We start from the raw sequence: 14,686 nt of genomic DNA, 5'->3' as shown, positions 1-14,686 counted from the left end.
TTGACTTCCGGATACGGAAGTTCTTTTTTTTTTTAAATCAAGTTTGTGAGACTCAAAAGCAGACATTTATGTGCCACTGTCAGTGTAAAACCTAAGTGGTTTTAAAATATTCACGTGGACTCAAAACCGAAATATAACTATTTTTTTTTATAAATGTTAATGATTAATTCATCCACAAAAGTGATGATGGGACGTATTGAACCACGATTCAATCCGTCACTATTGAGCAAATACGTTTTATTTTGGAACGACTACCGGATTCATTCGCCCTGTACTGCATTACTCTTCACAATAAGTTGAACTGGCGCTATTTGTCGTGTCGTAAACAGCTCCGCAAATCGTTATTTTCCTATTGTTTTCGTTTAAAAACTATTATTTTGACAATAAATGCTTACACTTGACAGCCGCTGTTGGAGTTGCAGTGGGAGTGCCACATTTGGCAGGCCCCAAAACGGTAGTTGACGTGATTTATACGTGACATGGATGACGACTATGCGCTCGCCCTGCAGCTTCAGGAGCAGTTCGACCATGAAGCGAACGACGCGGAGCTGGACGGCGGTTACGGCGGGGGCGGGCCGCTGGTCCCCTGGAAGCCCGAGAAACCGTTGTCCATCGTGGACGCGTCGTGGGAGACGCTGGACCCCACGCCCGACGTGCGCGCGATGTTCCTGGAGTTCAACGACAGGTTCTTCTGGGCCAAACTCAGCGGCGTGGAGGTCAAGTGGAGCCCCAGGATGACCCTGTGAGTAGTGGAACATCGCAGCCCAGGTAGCGCCCGATCCTGCCGAGTGTTCGCTCGTTCAAGCTGTGTTTTCCTTGATATCCCTTTCGCGCACTCGCGCCCAACAACGAGGCGCTCTCACCCAACCACGCTGGCTGTCAAGTGGGGCAAAATAATCCCCTCCTCACTCTTTGGATTTTCTCTGCATGGCATTTGTGCACTCACGGCCGACAGCAAGGCACTCCAAAGCGAACTATCCAAAGAAAAGATGTCATTTTTTTTGGAGTGTGGGAATAGGTGTTGTTGCTTTGGTTGACGCTAAATGCGGTCTGGTGTCTCAGGTGTGCCGGCGTGTGTTCTTACGAGGGTCGCGGTGGACTTTGTTCGATCAGACTCAGCGAGCCTCTGCTCAAGCTCAGACCCCGGAAAGACCTGGTGGAGGTGAGATCACCGTTACGGCACATATCCCGCTCTAGTCTAGGAGCGGATGCACATCAAAATGAACAGTACTTCCCGTTGTTTGTTGGTTATATATAATTTGAAGCTTGAAATGACTCGAGAAAGTGTCGAAAGTCTGTCATATTGTTCTTGTATATGTCCATTGGTGTCGTCTCATACGACTATTGTAGCGGTGCTGTATATCGTTGTGTGGTCAGACCCTGCTGCACGAGATGATCCACGCGCTGCTGTTCGTGACGCAGAACAACCGAGACCGCGACGGCCACGGGCCCGAGTTCTGCAAGCACATGAACCGCATCAACAAGGATGCCGGCACCAGCATCACCGTGAGGCCCTCCGCTCGCTCCCTCTGCCTCACACAATGATTTTGTATTTTCTCCAATTCCTATCAGGTGTACCACAACTTCAACGACGAAGTGGACGTGTACCGCCAGCACTGGTGGCGCTGCGACGGCCCCTGCCAAACGCGCAAGCCCTACTTCGGGTTCGTCAAGAGGGCCATGAATCGGGCCCCCTCGGCCCTGGACCCCTGGTGGGGGGACCACCAGAGGACGTGCGGGGGCAACTACACCAAAGTGAAGGAGCCCGAGGGCTACGGCAAGAAGGAGGCCAAAAAAGACAGAAAGATGCTCGTCATTGAAAAATCTGCGGGTAATGTATTTTTTTTCTTTTTTTTTTTGCTATTAATTTTACTTTTTGTTTGTTTTGTTGTTGTTTTTACTTATGAATTCATTTTAATAACGTATTCAAATTCATTTCTGATTTTCCATTTTTTTTTTTTTTTTTTTTTAAATAACTGCCTCACAAGGTTAAACAGTTTTATGAATCTGAATGTTGTTGTTTTTTTTTGTTGTTGTTTTTTTTCTTTTACATGTAGCTTTTTTGTTATTAGCTTGTTTCTACACGACAGATGTATTTTATTGGTTTGTACATGTCTCTGTGTATACTTTGGTATAACTAATCCTTTTCTATAAAGTTTGACTGATTTAATAGTACTGAGTTGCGCTCCTCTGTCCCTTTCAGGAGCTCGGGACATTCGGGACGTGATCGCGTTCAGCGGCAAAGGCTTCGTCCTGGGCGGGAATCCCTCCTCCGCGTCTTACTCCCCAGGCCCCGCCTCCTCCTCTGTCAGTAAACCCGTCACGCCTTCGCCTCCAGCTCGAGTCGTTCCCGCGGTCAGACCGCCGGCGACGCAGGGCCACAAGACGCTCGCCAAGAAGTCGGTCGGTAACACTAGCGTGTTTGTCAACATTAATGGATCGCCGGTCAGGATCGCCAAGCCTCATGGCGGACGCGGCGACGACGACGACGGCGTTGGCGGTCGTGACGTCGGGGGCTTCGCTGGCCGCAGCGGCATTAGTGGTCCCGGCATTGGCGGCGGTGTTGGTGGAGGCGACGGCGGTCACGGTGTTTTTAGTCGAAGGGTTGGCGGCAGCGACGTTGGCTGTCGTGGCATGGGCAGCGTTGGTGGCGGTCGCGGCGCTGGCGGTGGCAAGAATGAAGATCCGAATAGACTGAAGCAGACGTCCATTGGTATTTTCTTCAACAACAAGTCGACAAATTCATTCATCACAGACTCACCAATGAAAACAAATTCCACGACTTTGACTTCAGTCGCTCCATCGGCTTTTAATAATCATCTTAATTACGATAAATTGACCTCATCGCCTTCTCCGTCCGAGCGTCCGGGCAACGCCGCCGCTACCACGCCTCAGTGGAAGAAGAAGAGACCTCTGGACGACTCGGCCGGCGTCTTCGAGCTCTTCAACAAGAGGCTGAAGATGGAATCTGAAGGACACGAGGACTCGACGCCAACGAGTATCTACGCCGCCGCATCGTCGTCGTCTTCTGTGGCGGTGACGGTCCGGTGTCCCGTGTGTCAGGCCGGCGTGCAGGAGTCCGACATCAACGAGCACCTGGACTCCTGCCTCTGCTGAAACAGCAGAATGACCAGAGGTCGTAGGTCATTATTAGTTCCTGTGTTTGTCGTTTCCGCGCTGCGTCACACTGACAGCTGTTCCTAATATTGTGACAGTCATGTCGCTTGAGAAAAGTATTGAAAATTCAAGTCGAGGTCTTTATTTTAACAAGTGCATTTCTAATGAGCATGTATGGCAGTGTTACTTATAGTGAGGCTTCAAGTATTCATTTGTTACAGGTACAGGCTTTTATTGGAGAGGAGATCTTCACAAATGCAATCATCAAATTATTTGTTTGTTAGAGTTAAGGCGTAAATTCGAGAAAAGGTCTCCCTTTGAAGAAATATTTAGTGGTCTTGTCAAGTGAAGTCCAAGTGCATTCATTTTGTTGGAGGCGAGGTGTTTATTGGAGAGGAGGTGTTTATTTTAACAAATGTATTTTTGATGATAATATTCAGGTAAGGCATTTCGGAGGTCTTTATTTTAAGAGCTGATAACGATAAGATTTTTTAACATGATCCCAAAATGATTCCATTTCTTAGAAGTAAGGCACTTATTAGAGGCCAGGTCACAAAATGTGTCTCGCAAAAGAATTCTTTGAGGCTTTACGAAGCAGGAGAAGATCAAAATATTAGAAAACGCCATCAGTGTAATGCAGTACAAGAAACTACATCCACAATTATAATAGTAATATAATAAAAATAATGTGTTTGGGGGACAGTTGAAGTGTTTTGCACTAAATATCCAGTTTGAAAGTCCATGTGTTTATCATGTTTACCATTATTACTGAGACACGTTTTGCCTTTAAAAACAAAAAAGTTACGCGTTGGTTTCTACTTGAAGTCTTTTTCAATTGCTGTTTAACATCAAATATAGCTTTTATATATTTGTACCAGTTCACTTTTATGTGTTTTCACAGTTTGAAATGTTAATAAAGTTTTGTTCTTTATTCAATCCAAAGTTTTAGGGCTCATTTGTGGACTCTTGACTCCTAATAGCTGCTTTAGTACATTTTGTTTTGTTTTAAATATGACACGAACGACTGCACCTCAGCGAACCCGACTGTCAAGCTCCTGAAGTTTGCAGATGACACCACTGTCATCGGCCTCATCAAGGACGGTGACGAGTCTGCATATCGACAGGAAGCGGAGCGGCTGGAGCTGCGGTGCGGGCGACACAACCTGGAGCTGAACACGCTCAAGACGGTAGAGATGATCGTGGACTTCAGGAGGCATCCTTCGCCACAGCTGCCCCTCACGTTGTCCAGCTGCCTTGTGTCAACCGTCGAGACCTTCAAGTTCCTGGGAATTACAATCTCTCAGGACCTGAAGTGGGCGAACAACATCGACTCCGTCCTCAAAAAGGCCCAGCAGAGGATGTACTTCCTGCGGCTTCTGAGAAAGCACGGCCTGCCACCGGAGCTGCTGAGACAGTTCTACACAGCGGTCATCGAATCGGTCCTGTGTTCTTCCATCACAGTCTGGTTTGGTGCTGCTACAAAAAAGGACAAACTCCGACCGCAACGGACAATCAAAACTGCTGAAAGGATTGTCGGTACCCCCCTACCCACCATTGAGGACTTGCACGCTGCCAGAACTAAGACAAGGGCGTGCAAAATCCTCTCGGACCGTCTGCACCCCGGTCACCGGCTCTTCCAGCTCCTTCCCTCAGGTAGGCGCTACCGATCAACGCAAACTAGAACTAGTAGACATTCCAACAGCTTCTTCCCTCTTGCGATCAACTTCTTAAACACCTAACCTACAATTCCATTACAACAAGCTGGCAATTTTTTGACTTGAGTTCGTTGTCACATTTCTGTGGGGCCAATTATGTATTACTTGTGCACTCACTGTAGTTGTCTCGCCATGCTGCACTATTTGCATATACTGGCCACTCATGCCAGAGTAGCATCTGCTCCATTTGCACACTGATTGAGGAGTATCTGTAACATTTGCACAACCGACATTGTCCCAGATGATCGCACTACTCGTCACTTTAAACCGCATACACTCCTTGAAGTCTTAGCGCCCTTTGCACAATGGTCATTGCACCGGACTATTGCAATATTAGTCGTTCGAACTGCTCTAAGTGCTAGAGGACTCTGCATCTTTTTGCACAATTGTTTTTTGTCAATGTCTTTATGTCCCCAAAGTGTTCTGTAAATTGACTGTTTGTTGTACTAGAGCGGCTCCAACTACCGGAGACAAATTCCTTGTGTGTTTTGGACATACTTGGCAAATAAAGATGATTCTGATTCTGATTTATTCTCTTGGTGATTGCCTTAAAATGTGAAGAGGTCTTCCTGGGGGGGGGGTAGTCGTGTGCATGGGAGGGCTGAGGTCAAAGGTCAGCGGTGTAAGGCCAGCTGCTGGTCCAGATGGTAATGAATGAGAAATGATTCATAAAAGCATGTCAGTCACTCGGGAATTTAAAAAAATTATAATAATAATCAAATAATCTCACGCTTAATCCTCTGGTATCGGCACACTGTGATAATCATAATAATCATAATGTACACTCGAAACAGTTGGTCCCTGATCAGCCTCTTTACACTGTGCAGCTAATTACAAGCAAAAATGAGGATTAAGTTTTGCTTTGGAGACACAAAACGCAGTACCAAAAACAGGCCATCTATTTTGCTCTGTGTGCAAAACTGACCAAAGTTGAACAGACAAAGGAAATGAAAAGAAAGACTTTTTTTTCCCCCCTTGGACAATTTCCTTTATGTCTCCTGATACCAAATGAGCTTTGAAACTTATTGGGGGGGGGGCATTGACTTGCATGAACTTTGACATAAATAATAAATGCTTTCCTTTACGGATACAGCAATTCCACGCAATTCTTTTGTGTCTGTGTTTTGCTTTGTACATTGGATTCAATGTTATTGTTAAATTGTGGTGGCGGGGCCGGAAGTGAAGCCCGCCATCTGTCCATTGTACTATTGTCTCTCACACACAGTTTCATTGCTTGAAACCAACATAATAGATAGATAAATACATGTAAAAACACATGCACAGGTCACGTAAGTGGTCACAAATCAAATTGCACCACTTTTTTGTCCTCGTGTTAACATTTTTATCCATTGTGTGCCTTGTCTGACATGATCAAACACATTATTCTCTGTCCAATGTGCTAAGGGGAAAAAAACGTTGAAAATAAAGATGAAAGGGTGAAATAGATTGGGGAAAAAAACAATCTTTGAACAGTTTTCTTCGTGACTGCGGGGGACACGCCCAGTAACCAGCGTGAAAGGACAGGAAGTTGATTTGACTGAGTAGCGTCAGTTTCAACGCAACCAACGAGAACAGGCCCGGAGGTTGACTTCAAAATAAAACACGAAAGGACTTTAATTTTCCCGTAAAGTGAATCGATCGGATCTAGGGAACTTTATTGAGCAATTGGATGAATTATTGTGTTACGATCATGTTAATCAGTCCAATTTACGAGCACAAAGAGGTCATTTTGGGGCGTCGTGGCTCTTTGAAGTTCTGTGACGTTTGAAGCGTCGACCGGAAGTGCATCTCCTCCATCCGTTTGACTTGACGTCGCGTCGCCAGCGGCAGGCAATCGGGGAGACGAGCGCCGCTGTCGCCTGGCCGTGTAGTCTGCCACGCTCCGGTTCTTTTGTGTGACTTGATTCCTCCAAAAGTCCACACGACATTTACCACCCTCGGTTCGCTCGCCTTCACGTCGCCATGAGCGGGAAGTCGGCCAGCGGCTCGGCGGGAGGAATGGCGTGCATCGACGGGCTGCCGCCGCTGCCCAAGAGCCTGAGCGGCTTGCTCAACTCGAGCGGCGGCTCGTGGAGGGACATGGAGCGGATGTACGTCAAGAAGACCATGATCCAGGACGACCTGAGCCGGGGCCGGAACAACGCCGACAGCCTGCTGGCCGCCAAGCCGGCCAACCTCGACGCCGCGCTGGCTCTGCTGCGGAAAGAGATGGTAACGTTTTTTTTTTTGGTTTTGCAGCCAGACTCCCTCGAAAGTCTTCAATATTTTCATTTTTGCTGGCCTCGTGACTGTTGGCACGTCCGCTAAGCGCCGTAAATTGTCTTTTCTTGCCCATTTCGGCATTTCATAGCAAATTCGGCTTGCATGTTCAGTGCGTTTGACGCACTTAATTTGAGTCAAAGCGAATGGAAACTTCCAAGAATGCGTTCACTCACTCCCTAATTATTATTTAAGTGATTTAAATGCCCAAATCGCAAAAGAAACACGCGAATGTCGACGTCACTTCGCGTTTGGACGATTTACACACACCGCAATCACTCTAATTGAGGCGTGTTTGCCCATTTTAGCATGTTCTGGCCAATTAGCTTTGTTTTGTGCAGTTCACAACTTGGCCAACGCAAATGGCGACTTTATTATGAATCGTGTTCCGAGCCACTTTCACGAATTGTTGAGTATACTTATATATATCCTTACAGCCTGATTTATCACAAGAGTCTCGTTATTCCTGATGGCCATCACGCCAATGCTTGTTTTGCCATTTGTGTTTACTTCTCTGAATTACAGTTGAGTAGTTCTTATTATTTAAGAGAAGCCACCGGTTAGAATTCCTGCTCTCCTGAGCACGTCAAATTTTACCGTGTCAAACTTGACCTGGCAGACTTTTATAGTGCCCAAAAGAATGTTTGACATGTCACCAGAAGGCCCAGCCCCGGCGCCGCTTCCTTGCCTGCAGGCAGAGGTTCCCCCCCCCCCCCCCCCAATCAGAACCAGACCAGATCTCGTGATGGACGTCCCTGGCGCTCATTTTCGCTCATTTGACGGAAAAAAACATTCCCTCTCTCTTTTATTTTTTTTTGTGTGAGCTTAACTAAATCCTATTTGGAAGGCCTCGGGTCGAGGCTTATCTGTGCGGGTTTTGGCTCTCCGGCGCCCGCTCCCCAGTGGACCGCGTCTGAAGCCGTTCGGACAGTCCGGGCCGGCACGCCGGCGATTCGTTGACGCGGTCGGCCGAGGGTCAAACGAATGCGCTCCGTCAGCCGGGAAATCATATTTAAACGCCACGCGCGTATTTTGACCCCCGAAAATGCTCCCTTTTGATTGTCGCAGTCAGACGGGTGTAAAGTTCGTATGTTTCTGCTTTAAGTCCTGTAGCCACGGCAACCTCTTTAACACATTCACCGCCGGCGGTGTTCGGAAAGCACATTTCGCACACGTTGATTGATCTTTCAAGACCGAAACAATATCGTGTTCCTTGACAGTATAAAACGCCGAACCTTCCAAAAGAAACGGTCGAATCTTTTTGTTTTTTTCTCTTAAAGGCATCCAACTAAGAAATGGGCTGCAAGCAATGCTTTTTGTCGGATCAACTCTTTTGCGTCATACCCGCTGTGCAAACGTACAGATGGTCCCGTTACCATTTGGACTCGCGTGATAGCGACAGAATGCAGTTCACGACTTGGCACAGTTCATTCCGACCCATGAACTCATTTACTAGCGTGGGCGTTTATATTCCTCCACCGGAATCCCGACAGGTTACTGTCATCCACGAATACATTGATTGGTCAAGAACGTGTTTTTTTTTTTTTTTTTTTTTTCCCCCGGGTAGTCAAAAGAAAAGGGTCTCTCGCAGCTTGTCTCGTAAATTCAGGTTTGTAAAGCACTTTCATGTCGAGCAGCACCCTGCAGGTTGCTACGGATTTGAGATCGGCGTGAAAGAGTTTTTGCAAAGCGATTCAACAAAAATCAAGCAACCGAACTGTGATTTTTAGACTTCTGATTTTTCATTATTCCCCCAAACCCCCCCCCCACACCCCCGGTGTCCCCTGGGTGCCGCCTCCAGGTGGGTTTGCGTCAGCAGGACATGTCCCTGCTGTGCCAGCTGTGGTCGCTGCACGAGTCCATCCAAGAGTACAAGGGCAGCTGCCAGGACTTGAGCGCCGCCTCCGGCCTCGGCATGATGGAGAACGGCTACTTCGACGAGGACGACGAGTACTACGCGGAGCCCGGTGCCACGCCCACTGGCGACCACCCGGACGCCGACGAGATGGGGGCCGCGGCGGCGCGCGTGAACGCCGCGGGGGTCGGCAAAGACGACAGCTGGGAATCCTTTCGCGTCGCCATCTGATGCCTCCACGTGGTATTTTCTTCCCGTTTGCACCAGGAATGTGACACTCTCGTCTCACTTTGGCGCCCCCTATGGTCAAACTTTAATGCTGCAGTGGAGCCTGACCTGGAGCTTCATCGCATTGCTCGCGATGGAGTCCACTCAGACTTGTTTTCTTATTTTAAAAAAAAAAAAAAAAAAAAATTGAAATCAAATATTAGTAATATACTGTATGTATGTTAGATGTTTTGACATTATAAATTTTACTTACGCCATCCGGTGAGAACAATTTACATATAAATGTATGGACAAATTATTTATTATATAATATAAAAATAAAATCTGCTATTGGAAGCGTCGGGAAGAGTTTGCGGCCAAGAAAGAATTTGTTCACCCGAACAATTGGTTGGGCGTTTTCCGGAGGGATGATTATACGACGGGGGCCTTTTTCGACAGTTGGGCTATGAATGCTGCAAAAAAACTACCAGGAAAATATGTCCTATCCTAATCCTAATGTAGCGAAGTGTTGGATTGCCACATCGGAAACGGAATTTGTTTAGCAAAACGGTCAAGACGCTCTGCAGAGGAATGATCTTACGAAGTGGCGTTTTTTTCCCCACCGGTTGGGCTACAAAGTGAAACTCATGAGCGCCACCTAAACGTTTTTGGAGGGATCCGACTCAAACGGGATCGCGATTGATCGCATATCGAAGCGTCGTGCTGCAACTTGAGGAATGGAGCTTCTGTAGCTATAAAAAAACGTGAAGCGCTAAGGTTGGGCAAAACATGCTTGTTGAACAGCAAATTTCGTCAATCTCGACAATTTTGGCTCGCCTATTTCGTCAACTCACAAGTAGCAGCAAACTGGGATTGCGAGTTCTGATTTCAGCGAAGCATCCACGTCGAACTTCGAAGTGATTTGTTTAGCGCAACAATGTCGACGACGTACGAGATGAAATGATCGTACGATGTCGCTTTTTTAAACATTTGGGCGAAAAATGCCTTAACTCTGAGCGAGCATTTTGGCACAAAGATTTTGTCAACTCAGAGGTCACTCTCCTGGTTACTGTGATTTACAATTTTAGTGAAGCCTCCAGCCGAAACATCGGTCATGAAATAAATGTGTTTGAGAGGAAGAACTGTACGAATTGGCCTTCTGAAAATAGCGATTAAAATGACATAACTGGGCATCGCATTTTGACGCGAAAACAACCCTGGAATATTTTGTACAGAAGCGATCAAGCTGTTGCGGACCCCTTGAGAAGCACAAGTTTGTAAAGGTGCTCACAAAGAATGGAATTTTCAAGTGTTCGTAGTTTGCGTCTGAATACAGGGTCTTTTTCTATATTGTTACATCAAGCAACGTCACGCTAGCGCCACAGTCAGTTCAAACTCTGACATTTTCATCTTCATCCAGTCTGCGCGGATGCTATTAGTGCTTGAATCTGCTTTTTTTTTTTTTTTTTTTCCCCCCCCTCATCTTCGCGTCGCCATCATCACGTTAATAACATTGATACGTCTGTACACATCACATGACCAAAGTCTTCAAGAATGTCGCCACACTGTAGCGCAGGGTTAGCTGTGCCTTTAGATTACGCTACTAAGCGCTATTAGTAGCGCAAACACGTTGTGTTCAGTGACACTACAGATGCAAAAAAAAGAAACGGTTAAATATTGTAATGTACATTCACGAGGCGTTTCATTAGGTACACCTGATCAAGTACAAGTGCACAATTTAATCGTTGTTTGTCCGATATTTTTTGTGTGCGCAGAACCCAAATTAGTTTTATTCGGATTTTGTTGAAATTTTGTGTTTTGAGATCTGCACGTGGGCCGAAAATGGTCCCACCACCAACAGCTTTTCCTCCCGGAAGGGTTGGATTTGATTCCTCTGGTGTACCTAATGAAATGACTGGAAAACAACAAGAAACGATCATAAAATATCAAACTGCAGCTTTATCAGTATCATATCAAAAACACTTTAATAATGTATTATTGAATGTTTTGTGTGCGTTTATGTCTCACCCGTATAAACCTCGACAAATCAGAGCAGTGAAATGCCACTAACGATGCACACTGTCATTGGATGTCTTCACTACCAGTGCCTTCATAAATCAAGTGGTGGCTAGTAACTGGATGCAGGCTTATCACGCTAACGGCTAAAGCTAATTGCACTACCAAAGTAGGTTTTTTGTTGTTGTTTTGTTTGATTATGCCTCCAGCTGTTACAAGTGTCCAAAATAAGTCAACCACCGTATCATACAATTAACATAAAGGGAAAAATATTCAGCCTTTACAGACGCAATGTAGAATTTCCAGTCCGCTTTGTCATCAGGCTTATCCGGTCATTTTTCACACTCGTCAATATTAGCCATTATGCTACATTGTATTTACGCTGTACTCTGTGAAATGTATTTATGTTGACTGACTTTGAACAAATTGTATTTTATCTCCCATTAAGCACCCAAATGCTTCCACTTTTGGGAGATTCCATTAAGAATCAAATCATGAAACGGCACTAATTTCGAGTTTAACCCAGTTTTAACTCCGTGCGACAACCCCCCCCCAAAAAACAACACCAGAACGCTCGGAATTTGACACAAGCAGCTTAATGCTAACTTGTTAGCCCCTGCAAATAGCAATACATCCAAATTTGTCGTTTACATGTTCATGTCATACAAGTCTTAGAATTTAACACCATTTCCATGACATCATTAATGGGAGATTTCTAGTTCCCCTCCACACCTGTAGGTGGCGGTGTTTACCTCACGGTGAAGTGCGTGGCCAAAAAGAAATGGGACATATTCATGCGAACATATTCAAGCTTTACGACCATAAGCCTGAAAGAAAATCTTCCTGCTAATAACGCTGGCTAAGCACCTGCGCCGCGCATCAGGATTGTAGCATTTTTTTGTGTGGAAAATTGTCCCTTTGTTTTTCTTTTTCTTTTCTTTATTACGATATTAATCATGACGTTGGCGATGAGTACAATGAAGGTTTTCATTGGGTGTTGTTGTTTCTGTCATTCCTCTGTAAACAACCGCACTGCTGCTGCTTTTCTGGATGATAAAGGTTTAATAAAAGGATTGTTCCCACACGGGGTTTGATTTTATGTATTTTTTTTTGCACGAAAGGCGACCAGTTTAGCCGTCAATGGACAAAATGAAGACTTTCATTGAAGGGGGCAATTCAGCTTTCATTTTGAAGGCGATTTCAAATGGAAAGCACGCGTCTCCTCCATGTGCGTCTTCTGGCCTACTTTGTCGCTGCTCCCTGAATGCACCGCCGCGTGCTGTGCATTACAATGCGTCAATCTGCATTTTGGTCCCTTTGAAGCTGCAGCCGCTCCCACCAGAGGCGGTTCTGCTTGCCTAACTATTGATGAGCACAACTACACGTGCAGAAATGGCTCCATTTTTATTTTTTATTTATTTTTAAATCACCTGTTAACATATTTTTGGGTAGAAAAGCTTGGGTAGCTGTTTAGATGGAAATTGATTTCTATTTTAGGTAGTTCAATGGGGGATTTCTATTATTTTAAAATACAAGATAAAATATTTAAAACCATAAATATTGAATGACGCATGGAATAGTCCAATAGAAAGAGAGAGAAAAAAAAAGCACTGCACAGATGATAACTTCATATAGAAAAGTGTTCTGTGTAAAAAAAAAAAATTCTGCAAAAAAAATGGGGGGTGAAGAAATAATATTGGGGAATTAATCATTTTTACTTTCAAATAATACTCGATACAGGGAAGTTTCCAATGGCAACAAACTGGTACATGTACAGTACTTTTACATACTGTAGTTTGCTGTATAAACTATTTTTTAAAAATGCTTATATTCATTATTAAGTAAAACTAGGATAATATTGAATGTCATACATATGGAAAATTCCAATGGGAAAACGTTCCAGTGTAGAATCCTAAATAGAAATATATTATTGTAGAATGCAAATATGTAAGAATAGTTCATCACAGCTGCTAAATAGTGAGTTGGAGAAATGATCTTTAATTGAAAAAAAATAAAAGAAATCATGTGTATTCAAATGAGACCCTTTGCATATTCCCTGCATGTATTAAGAGGCAGTGTTACATAATCAGTCAAATGCAGCAGGCTGTGCGCGATTGATAAAAAATAAAAAAATAAAAACAGGATTTTACGAGCGAGAGAGGCGCACGTTTGTGTCGTGTTGCGGCGTGCATGGCCGTCGGCGGATTAGAGTGGATTAACATAATCTGCACCGCCGCGGCACGTCCGAGGCGCTCCGCTCTCGTCGTGGTCAGCGAGCGTCGCATCGTGTCGCTTTTCGAGGCGGTTTATAGGCTTATGTTCATGTTGTATATCAAAGTGCTATGTTTAATGTCATTATTTGGGAAATACTATAATCAAAAATGATTTTCATACACTGATTTTGAAATAATGTGTTAATTTCAACGATTATTTTGAGATATGATAAAACCACTGTGTACATTTGTACACATTAAATATTTGAAAATACGATTCATAATATAAAATATATAATATAATTTTGTCTTTGCAACATCTACAGCTAAAATTGAGTCGGCCTATTAGACAATTCAACAAAAGACAATAATACTTTTAACATTTTCATACAATTATTTTAAAATATAAAAACTGTTGATCGCTTGAATGTGGTTATATTATAATAAATACTATACTGAATATATATATATATATATATATATATGAATAATTGAATAATATAATTATTTTAAAATATAATACTGAATACCAAATATATAATCTTAATAATAATTTTGTCCTAACCTGTGACATCTACAGCAATGATTAAGACCTATGAAATCTCCCTAGCAACAGACAATATACATACTGTATATTTTTTTAAAAATCCCGTATTACCATTGAAGTCTTATTGACCTTCATGTTGTCGTCAACTCTTGCCGGGGGCATTGACGATCCGACCCGTGAAATCTGCCTAGCAACAGACGACGCACACAAAAACAGCCTATTCTACATGTTTTAATAAATTAATCAAATCCTTTGTTGCGTGTGATTGGTGTATCTTTTCTGTAATGACACAATTATCACACACATTTCTATTCAGCTCGGCGCCTCGTGCTGCCAGTAAAAAAATAAATGACTTGGCTGTTTCCATAATCCGGTCTCTACATTTGGCGCACACGCACGACGAAATGACAAATATCAAATGTGCCGACGCAATCTTGAGCATTGTATTACGTTTGCGTTCCATCCCTAACGCCTGCCCGGGGGATCGAACCCGATGGCCTTAGTTCACAGGCCCCATTCCTGAACCACTAGCCTCTCTGCATTCTTGGCCCACGGAGACAAACGGGCCGAGTCGGGGCGAGGCCGGAACCGAACGAGTCTTCCAGGTGCGCGGAGACGACTCGATCAACGTTTTGCACGTGTGCACGCCGTCTCCCCAAATCTTCGCCCGCAAAACATTTGATTCAAATTTACACATTTCAAAATGTGTATTTTATTTAACGCCATTTTTTTTTTTATTAAAATATATATGTATATA

The 14,686-nt window shown here is 44.3% G+C and overlaps 2 protein-coding genes across 3 annotated transcripts; both read left to right on the top strand.

Annotated features, from left to right (window-relative positions):
* Positions 1-296: 296 nt before the first annotated feature.
* Positions 297-4,053, top strand: sprtn (SprT-like N-terminal domain). Of its 2 annotated transcripts, none has more exons than XM_061704339.1 (5): positions 297-742; positions 1,063-1,162; positions 1,378-1,506; positions 1,573-1,831; positions 2,204-4,053. In XM_061704339.1, exons 1-5 carry the CDS (start codon positions 480-482, stop codon positions 3,115-3,117), a joined length of 1,665 nt encoding a protein of 554 aa, XP_061560323.1. In that variant the 5' UTR covers positions 297-479; the 3' UTR covers positions 3,118-4,053. The 2 variants fall into 2 exon arrangements, with proteins under 2 accessions (XP_061560323.1, XP_061560321.1); XM_061704337.1 differs by having other exon boundaries at positions 1,351-1,506.
* Positions 4,054-6,642: 2,589 nt separating this feature from the next.
* On the top strand, positions 6,643-12,275 carry fam89a (family with sequence similarity 89 member A). Its single transcript, XM_061704800.1, has 2 exons — positions 6,643-7,043; positions 8,893-12,275. The coding sequence occupies exons 1-2, from the start codon at positions 6,795-6,797 to the stop codon at positions 9,175-9,177; spliced, it is 534 nt and encodes a 177-aa protein (XP_061560784.1). The 5' UTR covers positions 6,643-6,794; the 3' UTR covers positions 9,178-12,275.
* The last annotated feature ends 2,411 nt before the right edge of the window (positions 12,276-14,686 follow it).

The sequence above is a fragment of the Phycodurus eques genome, chromosome 18, assembly GCF_024500275.1.
Source record: "Phycodurus eques isolate BA_2022a chromosome 18, UOR_Pequ_1.1, whole genome shotgun sequence".
NCBI classification, from domain to species: Eukaryota; Metazoa; Chordata; class Actinopteri; order Syngnathiformes; family Syngnathidae; genus Phycodurus; species Phycodurus eques.
Note: the sequence above shows the minus strand (reverse complement) of the source record. Positions and strands in the feature narration are given on the sequence as shown.